Consider the following 14,979-nt stretch of genomic DNA (forward strand, 5'->3'; position numbering starts at 1 on the left):
CAGAAGCAATTCTAAAGTGTGTGTGTGTGTGTGTGTAGGTGTGTGTGTGTGTGTGGGTGCAGTCGAGGAACACACAATACTTTTTTAAATTGTTCCCTGCATGATCTGCACAAGTCGTCTTATTATACACAGATGTTTGTTTTTTTTTCACACAAAAATCATTTAAATGCTAAAATACGTTGCACCAGGAGAACATTACAACAGATAAGTTGTTCAGACTTTTAAACATGATCCATTTCAATTTAGATGTTAATGTATGTAAATGACATTGCTCTGCGTCCTCCAAAATCAGTTTCACTATCAAGACAGCCCAGGATTAGATGGCAGAGGGGAAAGAATTAACTTCCACCACCGCTGGTATCGAGTATTTAAGATGTTTCACCTACATCTCACTTCGTCATGCCTTTTGAAACATGAAATTTGTTAAAAAAATTGTAAAGTCTGTCTGAACCAAAGTAACAGGCGTGGATCATTTGCAGTGTGAAAATAGGTGTTTCCCTCCGATTATATTATGTTTGAACGATGAGGACGTTCATTTGATGCATTTGACACATAGTGTTGAGTACTGCATCTGAAGTTGGTGATGCAGGTAACAGTGATACCATTGTGTTAATGAAATTAAGGAAATGAGCCGGTTCATTATTTTACTCCTTTCCAAACTGGCGAATTGACAAAACACCAACATCAGACGCTCGCCCGTCTAAACCAATCCATGCCGGTAGACCCATATAGGTAGACGCAACCTACGTCCTTAATGTAGACAGGATGTACATATGTCATTAGAATAGTCTTAAGTGCCCTCTCTGAATTGCTATCTGAAACCAAAACTTACTGGATCACATGTAAATAATGAATCAAAAATATGAAGCTTGGTTAATATATTTATATTTTATTTATTATTATTCTCCATACCATACACTGACACTGACTGCTTATACTAACTTCCAATTGTTTCCCCTGTAGATGGAGGCTTAACAACTTGCACATTGATCTGACTGAAGAGGGCAGCCTCTACAGTTTAGCGGGAGGCAACCTGGTCATCAACAACCCACTCAAAACCAAACACGAAGGGGACTACTCCTGCATGGCTTCCAACATGTTCGGCTCGGTCGTCAGCCGAAAGGGCTCGGTCCAGTTCGGGTGTAAGTGGCTCAGATGTGAACCCCCCCATTTAGGCTGCAGTCATGTAGTAGCATGCAGACCATGCTAACATAGAACTGCCCTGCAGCTGTACTTTCATGCACATTTAGTGCACAGAAACTCCAAGGGCAACTGGGACAGATCATGAGTGGTGTGGAACGTTCAATTCTTAAAATTTGTCGACTTCAGTTCATGTCAGTGTAGCAGATGTCCTTAAATGAACTTTATACAACTTTGTTAATGTTTTATGGAAATTAAGAGAAGGAGATACTCAAACGTAAATATTTGATGGTAGATTCTGAGGGGATCTTGAGTCTGAAATATGTCTCACAGCTCATTCTCATCTCTGTTCTCTCAGACCTGGATCTTTTCTCGTCAGAGGAGAGGGAGACGGTGAAAATCAAAGAGGGACAGGGGGCAGTGCTGCTCTGCGCTCCCCCGCCACATCATCCAGGTACAGCATGTTGTGCAAATGCTTCCTATAATGTTCAACCTCCCTCGTTGAGCAGCTTCAACATCTGAGTGATTAACATGTGGACGGAAGAGCAGTGAAGTAGGTAGCACTGGGTTCCCTCCGAGATGCTGCAGTCCACAGCCATGTGAGTCAATGTACATGGTTTCCACACTTTAGATGTCTTATGCTGCACAAATGAAAATTTGAGTTATTTGTTCGTCTAGCTGTGATTGTGCTGTTTCCATAGATGTTCAGGAATGTACAGTATATATCTGAGGGTTAAAAAGTAAAAATAAAAAACAGTAGATTGAATCATTCCAACCTTATGCTTTAACAAGCCTTAAATACCTTACAATATTATGTACTATGTTAGAAACATTTAGTTTAGGTCTTAATTATGTTAAGGCAGGTCTTAAATATGCTAACGTTATTTTAAAGGTTCAGTGTGAATATTTTAGTGACATGTAGTGGTGAGGTTATATGTTGCAGTTAAAATCTATTAGATGTTATAATTTGATTGAGACTTATACATGTCTACATAATGAGACTAAGGTCGGAATACTCCACGTCTAAATTAGATTATTTCTTACTCAGAGTATCACCTTATTTGGGTTAAGGTCATCAGAAAATGCTGTTTACATGACTGTGTCTTATTAAGAATTTTGTTTTAATCAGGTTCATATCAGAATCTAAGCTTTAAGGTTTTTATCCAACTCGAGAATCAAACTCCTGAAATACTGAAATGACCCATGGAAATGTTGTCCTCCTGGTGGTTTGGGATGGAATTGCCGATGTATATTGGTATTCCTTTAAATATTTATATTCACTTATGGCAATAAGATATGAGTTCAAAATGATTCATTTATTTTCATAATCAGTTTTCATCACAAAGCTGGTTCTCTGATTTCATTTCCATTACTGGTCTGTTAGTGAACTCATTTAATTATTCTTCCAGCTTTTCACACTTTAAACATCGTTACATAAAACTTACTCTTCTTACCATTAACCTTCCCATTTTCTAAGCCACAGCCATCGACCCACAAAGCTGTACACGTATTTACATTTCCATGCTGATGCAAATTAATTTAACACAACAGTCTGAGAGCATTGTTAAGTAATTCTCCACAGCATCAGAATTATCCCAGCAATCCCATGTGCCTGCACCCGCTCTCCATTATGCCTCTCAGCCAGCAGAATTATACGATTCCATCTGAAAGGTCAATAGATGCTTGAATAATAAATTTCTCTCAGCTACAAAGAATGGTGCTATTTTTATTTTGCATGTGTTGAGATTATTGCAATAGAAACAGCTCTTTCTCATCCAACCTCTGTGGCTCTTTCCAAAGCTGTTGCTGTGTGTCCACAGTCTTGATTGACAGTGCCTCTCTCTCCCTGCAGCCGAGCTGTCGTTCCGATGGATCCTCAATGAGTTCCCCACCTTCATCCCACTGGACCAGCGGCGCTTTGTCTCCCAGTCCAACGGGAACCTGTACATCTCCAAGGTGGACTCGTCAGACACCGGCAACTACTCCTGCATCGCGTCCAGCACGTCCATCTCCAAGAGCGTGTTCTCCAACTACATCCCTCTCGTGCCTCTGGCTGAACGTTAGTACCTCACTTCCTACCTTTGTCTTTTCCGCTTGTTTCTGACCTGAACGTGAATGAGGATCACAGTGAAGCAGTGGTTTCTGGTTTCATCACTTTTACAGCCAGTGATTTAATATGATGCACATAAAATCCCAAATCCAAATCAAGGTTAGTTTAATTATCTTGTACCAGATTGATGACAGAGAAAATCTCATACTGACAGACAATGTGCAACCTTTTCGAAAATCTTTACAAAAGACTTTTATTTGCATGATATCCTGCTGCCTGAAACTGTGACCTCACTACTGTTTACTACCACAAAAGCTTTGAGATGAACTTTTTTTTGTGGAATAATAAGAATCGCATATATTCCAGCAGCCAAATGTGTTTGCGCTTGACTTAAACTTGAGCTGCAATAACATGTATAATGTGCTGTATTAATGCAGTGTGTAATATTGATAGTAACTCACTATACGCTCAACACTGCATTGATCATTTTACTCCCAGGCTCTAAGTGCATGTAAAGACAGAGACAGCGTTTGTTTTAAAGAACAAACTGGAACATTAATAGCCTCAGAGACAAGAAACTAAAACTTTGTGCTTATGATTGTTATAAACATAAACGTTGTGTTTACAGAAACTAGTGTAATATTTACTATGAGAAAAACAATGCAGCAGCTATTTTAACAATCTCCCCAGGGACCTTGCATCAGATGCTTATTTTCATCGTCACCGAACTTGAAGACAGTTTTACCTGTGGCAAGTGCATCTTTAGTAGTAGAACACAAAAGAACACAATCTAGGGTGTTGTGTCTCTAAGGCGAGCAGTTGTTCAGGCTTTCTCATGCACGGGAGTATTATGGGATGCCTTTTGGGTATGAAGCGACCTGTATTTCGTGTTTAAACTAGTTTTTGTGTCTGCGTGTGTGAGGGACTGTATATTTTGCATTTTGGAAACGGTATTTTGAGTGTGATTGCATTTGTCTCAATAAGTTATGTATTATATTTACATGAACTTAAAATTACAGTACAGGACCCTATCTTGTTTGCTATATATAATGCCTTTGGAATAGGGTTTAAGCATAAAATCACAAGTTGGCTTTAGAAAGCAAGAAAAGTGCTTATGTTTTTATTGCTGACTTTTAGGGACCGTAATGCTGTGGGATCTTTAAATAGCTTTTAATTGTTTCCTTTAATCTTAAAAAAATATATGTGAGGAAACACTAAGCTTGCATTTCATCGTTGGCCCCATTTTCCTGTTTTCTGTCTAAAATGGAAACCATCAGACACTGAAAATCTCTGGTTCGTGAAGTGAACTGTGTTCATCATCACCTGCTGTGGTAACTGTCATCTTCAGTCCACAATTTACAGAGAGGTTGAAATGCCAGAAAATCAAAGACACTCCTGGAAATGACACAGTTTGTTGCCAAGTCTGGACTCAGCCACTTACACCCCACAGACAGAATCAACTTCACAGGTTATCACTAAACAAGCCCACTGAGACTGCAAGAAACAAACACACAGTGCACACATTCACTACGACAACACCCCAAATGACCTGTGCTATTTTCATACCACCGTTTGTTTCAGGATTAGCAGCTGGAAGTGGGAGCATGAGTGATAATACAAATATGATGTTGTTATTCCTCTCAGGTCCCATCAGGAAGTACCCTGCTGACCTCAATGTCAAGTTCCCAGACACCACAGCTCTGGTCGGGCAGAATATCACCTTGGAGTGCTTCGCTCTGGGAAAGTAAGAGAATTAACAAGTCTATTCTTTTCTCTCAGCAATAAAACTATGAGGAAATGTTTCCCTGTAATAAGTTTATTTAATTAATATGTTAGACACAGTCTGTTCTCATGAATGTTTTAAATAGTATCCTGTTGTTATGTCTTCTGTTACACTTGACATCTATTGCTCTTCTGCCCGTGGGAGAAGGATCCCAGAGGAAAATTCTTTGGCTCAGAATGGTCTTTATCAGAATTGTGATTAGTGAATAGGGGATATACAAATAACATTTGATTGAATTATTGATTGATTTAAATGATACAGCATGTACATATACAGATTATTGACAACTTAAATATAATATTTGAAATAATCAGAATTGTATCAATCTCTTAAGAAAAACATATTTGTTCCTCTTTATTAAAAATGACATCAACAGTAGCTAACCCACTTTTAGAATCGCTGCCTTCTCACTGAGCTAAACGATGTAAAGTTGTGATGACTGGAGTGTAGTGATGCATAAGTACACACAAGTCACAAGAAACAGACCTTATTATCTATTGTCTCTTTATCCTTTGTCCTTCTCAGCCCCGTTCCTGAGATCCACTGGAAAAAGTTGGAGGGGCCAATGCCGCCCAATCACGAGAAGGCAGGGGCTCATCTGCACCTGTACAATGTGCAGTTTGAAGATGGCGGCACGTATCGGTGCGAGGCGGTGAACTCGAGAGGAAAAGACTACCACACTGCCCGTGTGTCTGTAGAAGGTAACAATCTGAATTGATAAAAGTCTTATTCAGCCTGATTCATTCTCAGTGAGGCTTTCTGTGTGGATTTGACTCCCCAGCCTTATTTTCTTATCACTACCTACTACTTTTTACGCTTTTCTTTTTTTAGAACTGACGCCTACTTTAATTCCGTGAATATCACCCCATGTCATATATTATGCAGCAGCTTTGTAGTTGTCTCCCTCTAACTCTTGACTTTCCTCATTTGCAGCTTTCCCTGAGTGGGTAGAGCACATCAGCAGCACGGAGAGAGACCTCCACAGCGAGTACACCATGTCCTGCGAAGCCAGTGGCAAACCCAAACCACACATCCACTGGCTGAAAAACGGAGAACCGGTAATATTCAAATTCATAGATCTTTATTTTCATATAATGGACTAATTTAGCTTCAGCTATAAAAACAAGTGTGAGCTCCCTCTGCAGCTCGGTCGGTTAAGAACCCGTGTGCTTCTCAGGGTTGTTACAGTCGCACAGGTGTGACAGGAAGCTGGCACTGCGGGTACTCATGGTGTCAGGAGAAGGAATCTGTTGTCATTGAGTCGGTGCCAGCATGGGCTGTGTATCGCTTCGTACAAACAACTTGTCATTAGGACAGACAAACACCCAAGAAAGTTGCAGCTGGTGACAGCAGAGTGGAGGAGGGGGGGAGGCTGCTGGATACATCATTAGGTATTAATGAGACCCCCTCCCAGTCCAACTAATCCTCATCTGTAGCTCTGTGCGTGTCAACAATCAACTGTTTGATTTTCGTAAACTGCTGGGAAACGGTGAAAATGTAAAATGATGATTTTTTTTTTTTTTTAAATGTTCCACTCCGGTTGTTTTTTCCATAGCTCGACAGGAAAGAGATGATGTTCAGCAGCCTGATGTTTGACGACTCGGGGATGTACCAGTGCATAGCACAGAATCGCCACGGAGTCATATATGCCAACGCGGAGCTGCGTGTGTTTGGTGAGTCAAACTTCGGCTGCCGCACAAAAGGCTGCGTCAGAGACTCAAAAGGTCACGTCTCATTAGGACTTTTACAAAATTGGCTTTGGTCATTCAAAGTAGCGTGCACCAACTCGCTTCTTCGAATGTAAAATGTGTCATAAATCTATGCCAGCCTGCAGTCGATGCATATTCTACTGAGCTTGTGGTGAATAATCTATAATACTGTCCTGTCTCAGCCTGTGCTCCCACGTTTGAACACAACCCAGTGAAGAGGGTCCTGGTGGCCAAAAACGGCCGGGTGGTGATCCAGTGTCGACCAAAAGCTGCTCCAAAGCCGAGCATCTCCTGGAGCAAAGACACGGAGCTGATCTCCAACTCTACCAGGTGATCAGTCTCTTTATGTGGTGGCACTCCTCCTTTTCCTTTCATCTCTCCGTCACACCATCCATCTACTGTCTTGCACTTATCCGAGCTCGGGTCGCGGAGGTGGTCGGCCAAGTGAGGTATTCAAGACATCCCAGTCCCTTGACCTTGACCCATGGAGCTTGTTTGGGCCCGGTCGAGCAACGGGTAACGTCACTGTGGTCACCGGAGAGTTGGCAAAGACTCTTCCTTTTGTCCTGTGCAATATCGTCATAATATAGAGACTGGTCTGTCAGTTTTTCTAGTTTTTTTTTTTTTTTTTAACATTTATTAGAATAAGTACCTTGACAGTGAGTCTCACTCAGCATGTCATACAATATTACAAGTGAATACCAAATAAAAAGTAAACACAAATGGAAGAAGAGTTATCCCAATGGGTTCACATTCAGTCCAGCTTGTCCAGTCAAATGTCCACAGAATGTTCATTTTAACAGATACATTATCACCGGTGTCCACTTTGCTAAGTAATTGTCCATCCGGAGTCGTAGGCTTGCAGTTAAACTTTCCATGCAATTCCCAGCCTGGAGCCTCTGGGCCCACTGGTCCATGGTAGGTGGGTGTGGCTTGAGCCAGTTTACTGTGATCATTTTTATGAGCAATTAACATCATAACTCTGATCATATACAATTTGTTTTTTTCTTAGCCCCCTTGAAGGTGTAGTTCCCAAAATTAGCTGTTGTGGGTCAATCGAACTCTCTAAGTTCAAGATCTCACGTATCTCCCTCTTCACCTCCTCCCAGAACTTCTGCAATTTAGGGCAATCCCAGAAAATATGAGAAAAGTCGCCTATTTGACCACAACCTCTCCAGCAGAGAGGGGAATACTTCTTGTCATACTTAGCTATTACTATGGGTGTTCTAAAATATCTCATTCTTAGCTTCCAACTAATTTCTCTCCAGGTTGGACTGCTTAAACATTTGTGCCAGGACACCCAAGAGCTTTCCCAGTCATCATCTGTAATAATGGTATTAGCGTTTTTCTAGTTTTTAATGCAAATATCAAAGTTTGTCTGCATCTGTGAGACACATCTGGGTCAAATTAACACCAAGACACGTGTCTGAGCACTGACTACTGGTGAGACACGTACAGTAGTGATTTGGGGGATCTCTATAAGCCGTAGATCTCCTGTGCTCTCAGTCTTTAGGGGTGTTGCTTCGTCAGTGACGTGCGCTGCTCTGCTGTCAGCGGCTGACATTAAGCTCATTCCGCGGCTCGTCAGCCTGGTCAAAGTCGATGTGCAAGAAGAAGCCTAATCTGGGAGCTCGGAGACCCCCCCCAGCCGCTCTCACACCCCCGTTCACCATGGTGGGACGCGCACAGAGGAGGAGCAGCAGCCTAATTACTATGCAGCATATGCCTCCTAATGCTCTGTACGGCTGCTGTTTGCGTGAGAGTGTACGTGGCGGCGGGGCAGCTGGCACGACGCTGTTTGTCATGCATGAATATGAAATATGCAGAGAAGAGCAATGAATCAAACATCGCCTCTCCGCCTTCAGCACATTTTAATGTTGCTTCTCGCTGAGTCGTTTCAACTTCTTCTGCTTTTTTATAGTTCTTAGAAAAACCATACATCTGTTGGAGAAGTGGCAGAGCTCTTTCATCCATTTTCATCATCCACACATCCACAGAATCACACGCGCTGGACTTTTGACCCTCGTGTTGTGCTGAATGTTTAATACCGTACAGTTCTTTTTTCTCCTCGGCGTGTGAGGAATTAATCCCGGTTTCTCCTCAGGGTGTTCATCTGGGAGGACGGGAGCCTGGAGATCCTCAACGTGACGCGGGCAGATGAAGGCCGCTACACCTGTTTTGCAGAGAACGACCGGGGCAAGGCCAACAGCACGGGTGCTCTGCTGGTTACAGGCAAGTGCCAGCTAATGAACAGCTCTTAATTAATATCTTTCTCCGTGCCTCTTTTTAAAGGGCACATATTATGAAAATTCCACTTTTGTAGTGCTTCTACATGTTAATTTGGGTATCTAGCATGTCTACCGTCCCAAAAACTCTGGAAAAAAACAATTCCCGCGATTTGTTGTGATTCCTCTATGTCAGAAACGATACGCTGGATGGCGTCGAATGGGATTACGACCAGAATTTACGTCATAGGCTCGCGGCCGGCCCGGCGGTTAGCTCGCGGACGGGGGGGGGGAGGCACTCAAAACAGGTCAATCTGAGGAGGGTTGTTTTAGACAAGGTAAAAAGGGTGCTGTTTTAAATGATCCTTGTGGTATTTTGAACAAAATATGTTACAGACATTTCAATAAGACCCCAAGGAACCATATCAACTGTGGTAAAATGGGCATACGATGGGTCCTTTAAAATCTTTCTATCAGGATGACCGATGTCGGCCTTGCCTGGCTATCACTCCTGTGCCGACCTCCAAATGTCTGTTGTTGAATTGTGTGGCTCCGATCCGAGTGACAGGCTACAGGCTACTGGTGGATATTTAGTCGTTCCCCAAGGGCAGAGGGGAGGGGATCGCTTTAGATCAGATGTGACGAGACAACGAGTCAGACTTCACCCTGCTCAGATGAGAAGATGAGTTATGAACATGTTGACATAGTTTTATTGAAAGTACAAATAATAACACTGGCTGCGGGTTTATTCAGACGCAGACAATCTCAGCTGTCAAACATTTTTAGGCTTTCACAGTTGATGTCTGGATAGAGATGGAAGTGCAGCTCTTTTCTGCCCTCTACTGGGCATTTGTATGTATTGAGTAGTTATATCAATTCTATGGAAACAGCCGTATGACCGCTCAATGTTTCCTTTTTTCATATGAGCTGGTTTCCTGTAACTTCCTTTTGAAGTTAAACAAATTTCTCACCATTGCCTCATAATCATCATTACATAATTTATTACTTATGGCCGCAGCTATGTAATAGTGAGAAGTAGAGGTTATTATTTTTTTTACATTCTTTTACCCTTTCCTTCCCTTTTGGTCCCACATTAACTTAGAAACTTACTAAGAAACAATACAACATGTTAATTGAAGTAAAAAATAAATAATTATTATCATATAAATCAATATGAATGAATGAAAATTCTAAAATCTAGGAAATAACAAACAAAATATAGAAATTGAAATGAAATAATCCTATGATAATAGAACTTTAATAATTAATAATAAAATTACCAAAAATGTAAATACTACTTCAAACTTAAACCTCTTTGAAGCTGAATGTTAAATCAACAGTAACAGCAGATAAAAAAACAAGACAGCAAATGATTCCATAACTATATATATATATATATATATATATATATATATATATATATATATATATATATATATATATATATATATATATATATACAAATGATGTATAAAAAGAAACGTTTCATTTGTCCTGTAGCATCTTTAATTTTGCTGTTGAATCAACCCTAGTAGCCAGCAAAGACTCAAACTTTGCACATGTGACACTTGACTTTTCTCCAGCAGTAAGAACATCATGAGGTCTTTGAATGACAAAGAGGCTTTGAGAGCAAACGGTGACTTCCAGTCCAACAATATTCTTCTTCTACATAGAAGAAGAATACGGATACAAAGGCAATGCTGCCCAAGGATTCTCTCCTTATTGGTTGATGTCCGGTTAATACTCCAAAGATGGACGTTCTTTGCACATGGTCTCAGCACAATGTTTAAAACCTCTCTGAGGTGTTGTCCAGCATGTCCAGGAGGACAGGACCGAAACACACGTGTTGTGTTTCTCCCTCATCATCACCGATCTCCTCATCCTCTTCCTGTTTTTCCTCAGATTCCACAAAGATCACCTTGGCGCCAGCCAACGCTGACGTTAAAGTGGGTGAGAACACCTTGATGCAGTGCGCCGCCTCCCACGACTCCTCCCTGGACATCACCTTCATCTGGTCGCTGGACGGCCGGGTCATTGACCTGCACAAGGAGAGCCAGCACTATGAACGCACACCGGTAAGACGTCATATCGGTCGGTTAGGAGAAATCACACACCCACCCTCCTTTCCCCTCAATGTCGCCGCTCCTGCCCGGAGTTCATCCACGTTAACTCATATTTGAGGTTTTGGTTGATGTCGGAAATGGAAAAGTATGTCCTGCTGTCACTGGATAGGTCTCTAAAAGCCAATTTCACATTCCTCCTCTAAATGGATTGTATATCAGTTTAATAACCAATTTCCTTGAACATCCATTATTGTTGACGTGACCTGCTCTCTCTCGTAGAGCAGCTCTGACCATAAACCGGTGGTTAGCATTTCTTATGTGTCACTCTGCCCGCTCAGCAAACACCATATTATGATTATGATGGATGATCCCCCTGTTTTTGTTCAAAAGGACTTTCCCCTTTAAAATAAAAAACAGGGTCCACTTCCAATTCATACTCTTTTTGTGGTTTTAGCAAAAACCAGTTTGAGCCTCAAATGGGGAGTTGAATGCAGTCATGTAGTAATGTACGTATTTAATGGTTTTTACCTTTTCTTTAATGAAAGTGCTGTCCGGAGCAAACACTGTATGCAGAGTTTGACATTTCTTCACAGAAGAAGAGTTGATAGCTCTTTAGCTGCAGCTCATATGCAGCTCCCTCTAATTGGCTGCTTAATGTTGATATCTCAGTCTCTCTGATGTTGCAGGTGTCTGAAATAATTATGTCCTGTTCCATATTTCAAGATGAGTTTCAGGCTGAGTGAGAAAACCAATCTGATGTGATCATTCCCACACAGTGGAAACACTCGTGTCTGCTTAATTAACTTTTGAATATTTGGTTGTTTTCTGCAGAACGGGAGCTCGAACGGCGAGCTGCTGATTAGACACGCCCAGCTGAAGCACGCCGGACGATACAGCTGCACTGCGCAGACCCCCGTCGACAACATTACCGCCTCTGCCCACCTGGTTGTCAGGGGTGAGTCTTGATTGGTGCAATTCTATAAATATTCATCTACAGCCATATGCACATGAAAACATATTATCTCCGTCTAATCCGAAACAGTGGGCTCCTACATGAACACATGAGTTTCTTCAGGAACTGTATTTTGTTTTTCCTCACACACACACCCAATGAAGCAGATAAGTGAAGGTGCCAAACTGTAAAATGATACCTCAGAATATTTAGATATGCTTCTCTTACATTGTTCTTTATTTTATGGCGATGCCACTCTGGTTTGCAGCGATGCCTCCCACAAGAAGGTTCCTGGTTTAAATCCCTTTTCGGCAGGGGCCTGTTTGTGTGGACACCCTCTCAGACCTGGTATTAACAACTCAGACCACATTAGGAAGTGGTCTTGGACGTATGTGAACGCAAACCCATTTTGGGTCACATATGAAAGACCAACTACTGACCTCCACTGACCCCTGATACGCTTTTCAGTGTGCATACTATGGTGCATGCATTGATTTGTTTGTGGTCGCTGCTACGGTGAAATCAGAAAACATCTGTAAACTCAGACTGGATAAAAACAACATAATTTGGTCTTTGAGAACAGAAATGACTTACGTGACTATTTGAAGGAGGAGTGGTCACAATTTAATGTTCCAGAGATATACTTTATAGATCTGAGGCCAAGTTTCCGGGGTGAAGCACACGACACATGACTTTTAAAATAATTCCACGGTGCGTCAGACAAATATTCCTGTATTACTCATTAAAAACTTCTCCAGCTGTTATTATCAGACCATTATATGCAGCTGGAAAGTTCATTATTGTGTGTGCATGTGTGTTTGTGAAAAAAAGTGGCAAAGTTCGACAGTGCGTGTTTGAAGAGGAGTAAATCTCTCCAGAGGAACCAGACCGTGGCCTGTTTGGCTGGATAATCTGTCAACCCTGAGACACCTCATGAGAGAAATACAGAGAGAGAGAGAAAGAGAAAGGTCTGGAAAAGCTATGGAGGGAAATATATTATGTCTTTGTGCAGGAGCCAGAAACACAACTATCTACCACCACCACCTAGAAAAGGTCAGAGTAACTTTTCAGGCTGTCCGATTTGATGATCCACTAAGCACCAATAAAGGCTTCTACAGCCGTCTGCTGCTGCCTGACCTGTGTTGGTACATTGCTAATTATCTCATATTTGTCATAAAGTGGTGTGAGCTTCAAAAAGAAACTGAAAAGTGTTTGCGTTATGTTTCTTCTCTGTGAGCTGATAACAATCTGCTGCTACTGCTGGGGCTGCATGGTTAGACACAGTTGTAGACTTGATTATACTCAACAGAACAAGCAGAGCTGCTGTGCCACAGAGACGTTTGATGAATGGAGTTGAGTTTCAGCTTCCATTCATCTTCATTATAACTCAACAACACAAAATTCTTTTATAGAGTAGAGGGTTTAGAGGCATACAGAGGTTTTAGTCCTCCTGCAGTGGCTTTAGTCCGCCTGCAGTGGCCGGGGGTTCGATTCCGACCCGGCCCTTAGCTGTGTGTCTTCCGTGCCCTCCCTTCCCATTTCGTGTTTCCTGCCCGAATGAGAGGAGGAGGATTCTTGCACAAAAAAAGATTAAAGAGTCAGATTTTGGCAAAAGTTCGAACATTTTGGACTTTGCTCAGTGCAGAATGATTCTTCATTTTCTGACAACTGCACTAGAGAAGAAGACAAAGAAAGGACAGTTTTTTAATGTGCATTTCAACTCATGCCTGTAATTCTTACTATCCTATCAATAAAGGTGAAAATACCCCCCCTCAAAAACAGTTTTAAACAGAGGAGAGAGTGTTGGTACATGTATAATGCATTGCAATGAGACTTGACTAAACTGTGTAGGATATCTCTCTCACCACAGTCATTTGAAAGGGAGTGCTGTTGATTTCAGCACTTCTTCTACCAAATCAACACTGCCACACTTCCGCAGTGCTCTGTCTGTCATTTCATCTCCTGGATGATTCATCATTTGTTACCCCACCCCCTCTGACTCCTGCTGACTGAGAGCTTGCCTTACAGCCCCCCCTTCACTCCTCCAAACATGCCCGGTGTTGGCGGACAAAGGCTGACTTCAGATAGGAACCCAGGAAGCGTAGCAGTGATCTGGTTCGCCACTGATCCTTGTTGTGCCCTGGCTGTGCTTCCTATGCCGCCCCTGCTTTCAGATGCAGGTGCTGACAGATGGCCAGGTAAAGGCGCGGTGGCCAACTCTGTGACGTGTCTCCCCCCCGAGTGTAACCGAAAGCACAGGAGGGCCGTGGGCCGCTCTAAATGGAGCGCCAAGTGCCAGCAGTCCAGGGCGCAGCGAGGGAGGGATGAAAGATGGCTATTTATCAGAGTAAATGAGGAAGCAGATCGGCTTCAGGAGATCGTCCCAGCTGAAAACACACAGCTCCGCACCTGTAGCTTGTTATTAGTAGGGATTTGTGATAGGGAGAGGAGAGGTCCTTGCTCCCCATATGATGGTTGTGTGTGTGTGTTGTTGTAGCATTATGTTTCAGTCCTGCCTGAACAGTGTTGAAATACAGCCGTGTTAACTTAAGTGCCTGTGAGTCAGGAGAACTTTTCATTAACTTGATTGTTGTCGATTGTCAGTTTCTATCCATGTAATTTTCATTTTGATATCATATATTAAGGTGAGAGAAGAGGAATCCTGCACAATGTCCTGTACTTGCAAAAAAGAGGAAGGCCCACAGTAACTAAACGTTGTAGATTTAATAAAGTTTTTTTGTACAGGACAGTGTGCAGGATTCCTCTTCTCTCCCCTGCATGTGCTTTTTCTCCTACACACCTCTCCACTGTATTTTTGAAGGTGTGCATTGGCCTTTTCAGTGTTTACATTGTACATATTTCTATGTATGTCTTAAACTGGAGTGCTAAGAGTTTATCCAGACAAATGTTTGTACAGACACAGATAATCAGCACAATATTTAATCCCATGGGCTGAATCTTAACGAAAAACTAGATTTTTCACAAGTTGCTATGCTTTACCCTGCAACTCTTAAAGGAGAGGGGAAGCTTAAGGCCTGTCCAGCTTTAGTTGTCTAA

General features: G+C 42.0%; 1 protein-coding gene across 2 annotated transcripts in view; it reads left to right on the forward strand.

Annotated features, from left to right (window-relative positions):
• The window catches only part of LOC133009529 (contactin-1a-like), a 53,871-nt gene that overhangs the window by 28,738 nt on the left and 10,154 nt on the right, over window positions 1–14,979 (forward strand). For both annotated transcript variants that reach the window (XM_061077051.1, XM_061077052.1), the window contains exons 5-15: window positions 964–1,142; window positions 1,499–1,594; window positions 2,993–3,199; window positions 4,835–4,934; window positions 5,499–5,674; window positions 5,907–6,031; window positions 6,529–6,646; window positions 6,865–7,012; window positions 8,787–8,914; window positions 10,810–10,982; window positions 11,802–11,925. In XM_061077051.1, the coding sequence (XP_060933034.1) occupies window positions 964–1,142; window positions 1,499–1,594; window positions 2,993–3,199; window positions 4,835–4,934; window positions 5,499–5,674; window positions 5,907–6,031; window positions 6,529–6,646; window positions 6,865–7,012; window positions 8,787–8,914; window positions 10,810–10,982; window positions 11,802–11,925 (1,574 nt within the window). The remainder of the gene's footprint in view (window positions 1–963; window positions 1,143–1,498; window positions 1,595–2,992; window positions 3,200–4,834; window positions 4,935–5,498; window positions 5,675–5,906; window positions 6,032–6,528; window positions 6,647–6,864; window positions 7,013–8,786; window positions 8,915–10,809; window positions 10,983–11,801; window positions 11,926–14,979) is intronic.

Source organism: Limanda limanda, chromosome 8 (assembly GCF_963576545.1).
Source record: "Limanda limanda chromosome 8, fLimLim1.1, whole genome shotgun sequence".
NCBI classification, from domain to species: domain Eukaryota; kingdom Metazoa; phylum Chordata; class Actinopteri; order Pleuronectiformes; family Pleuronectidae; genus Limanda; species Limanda limanda.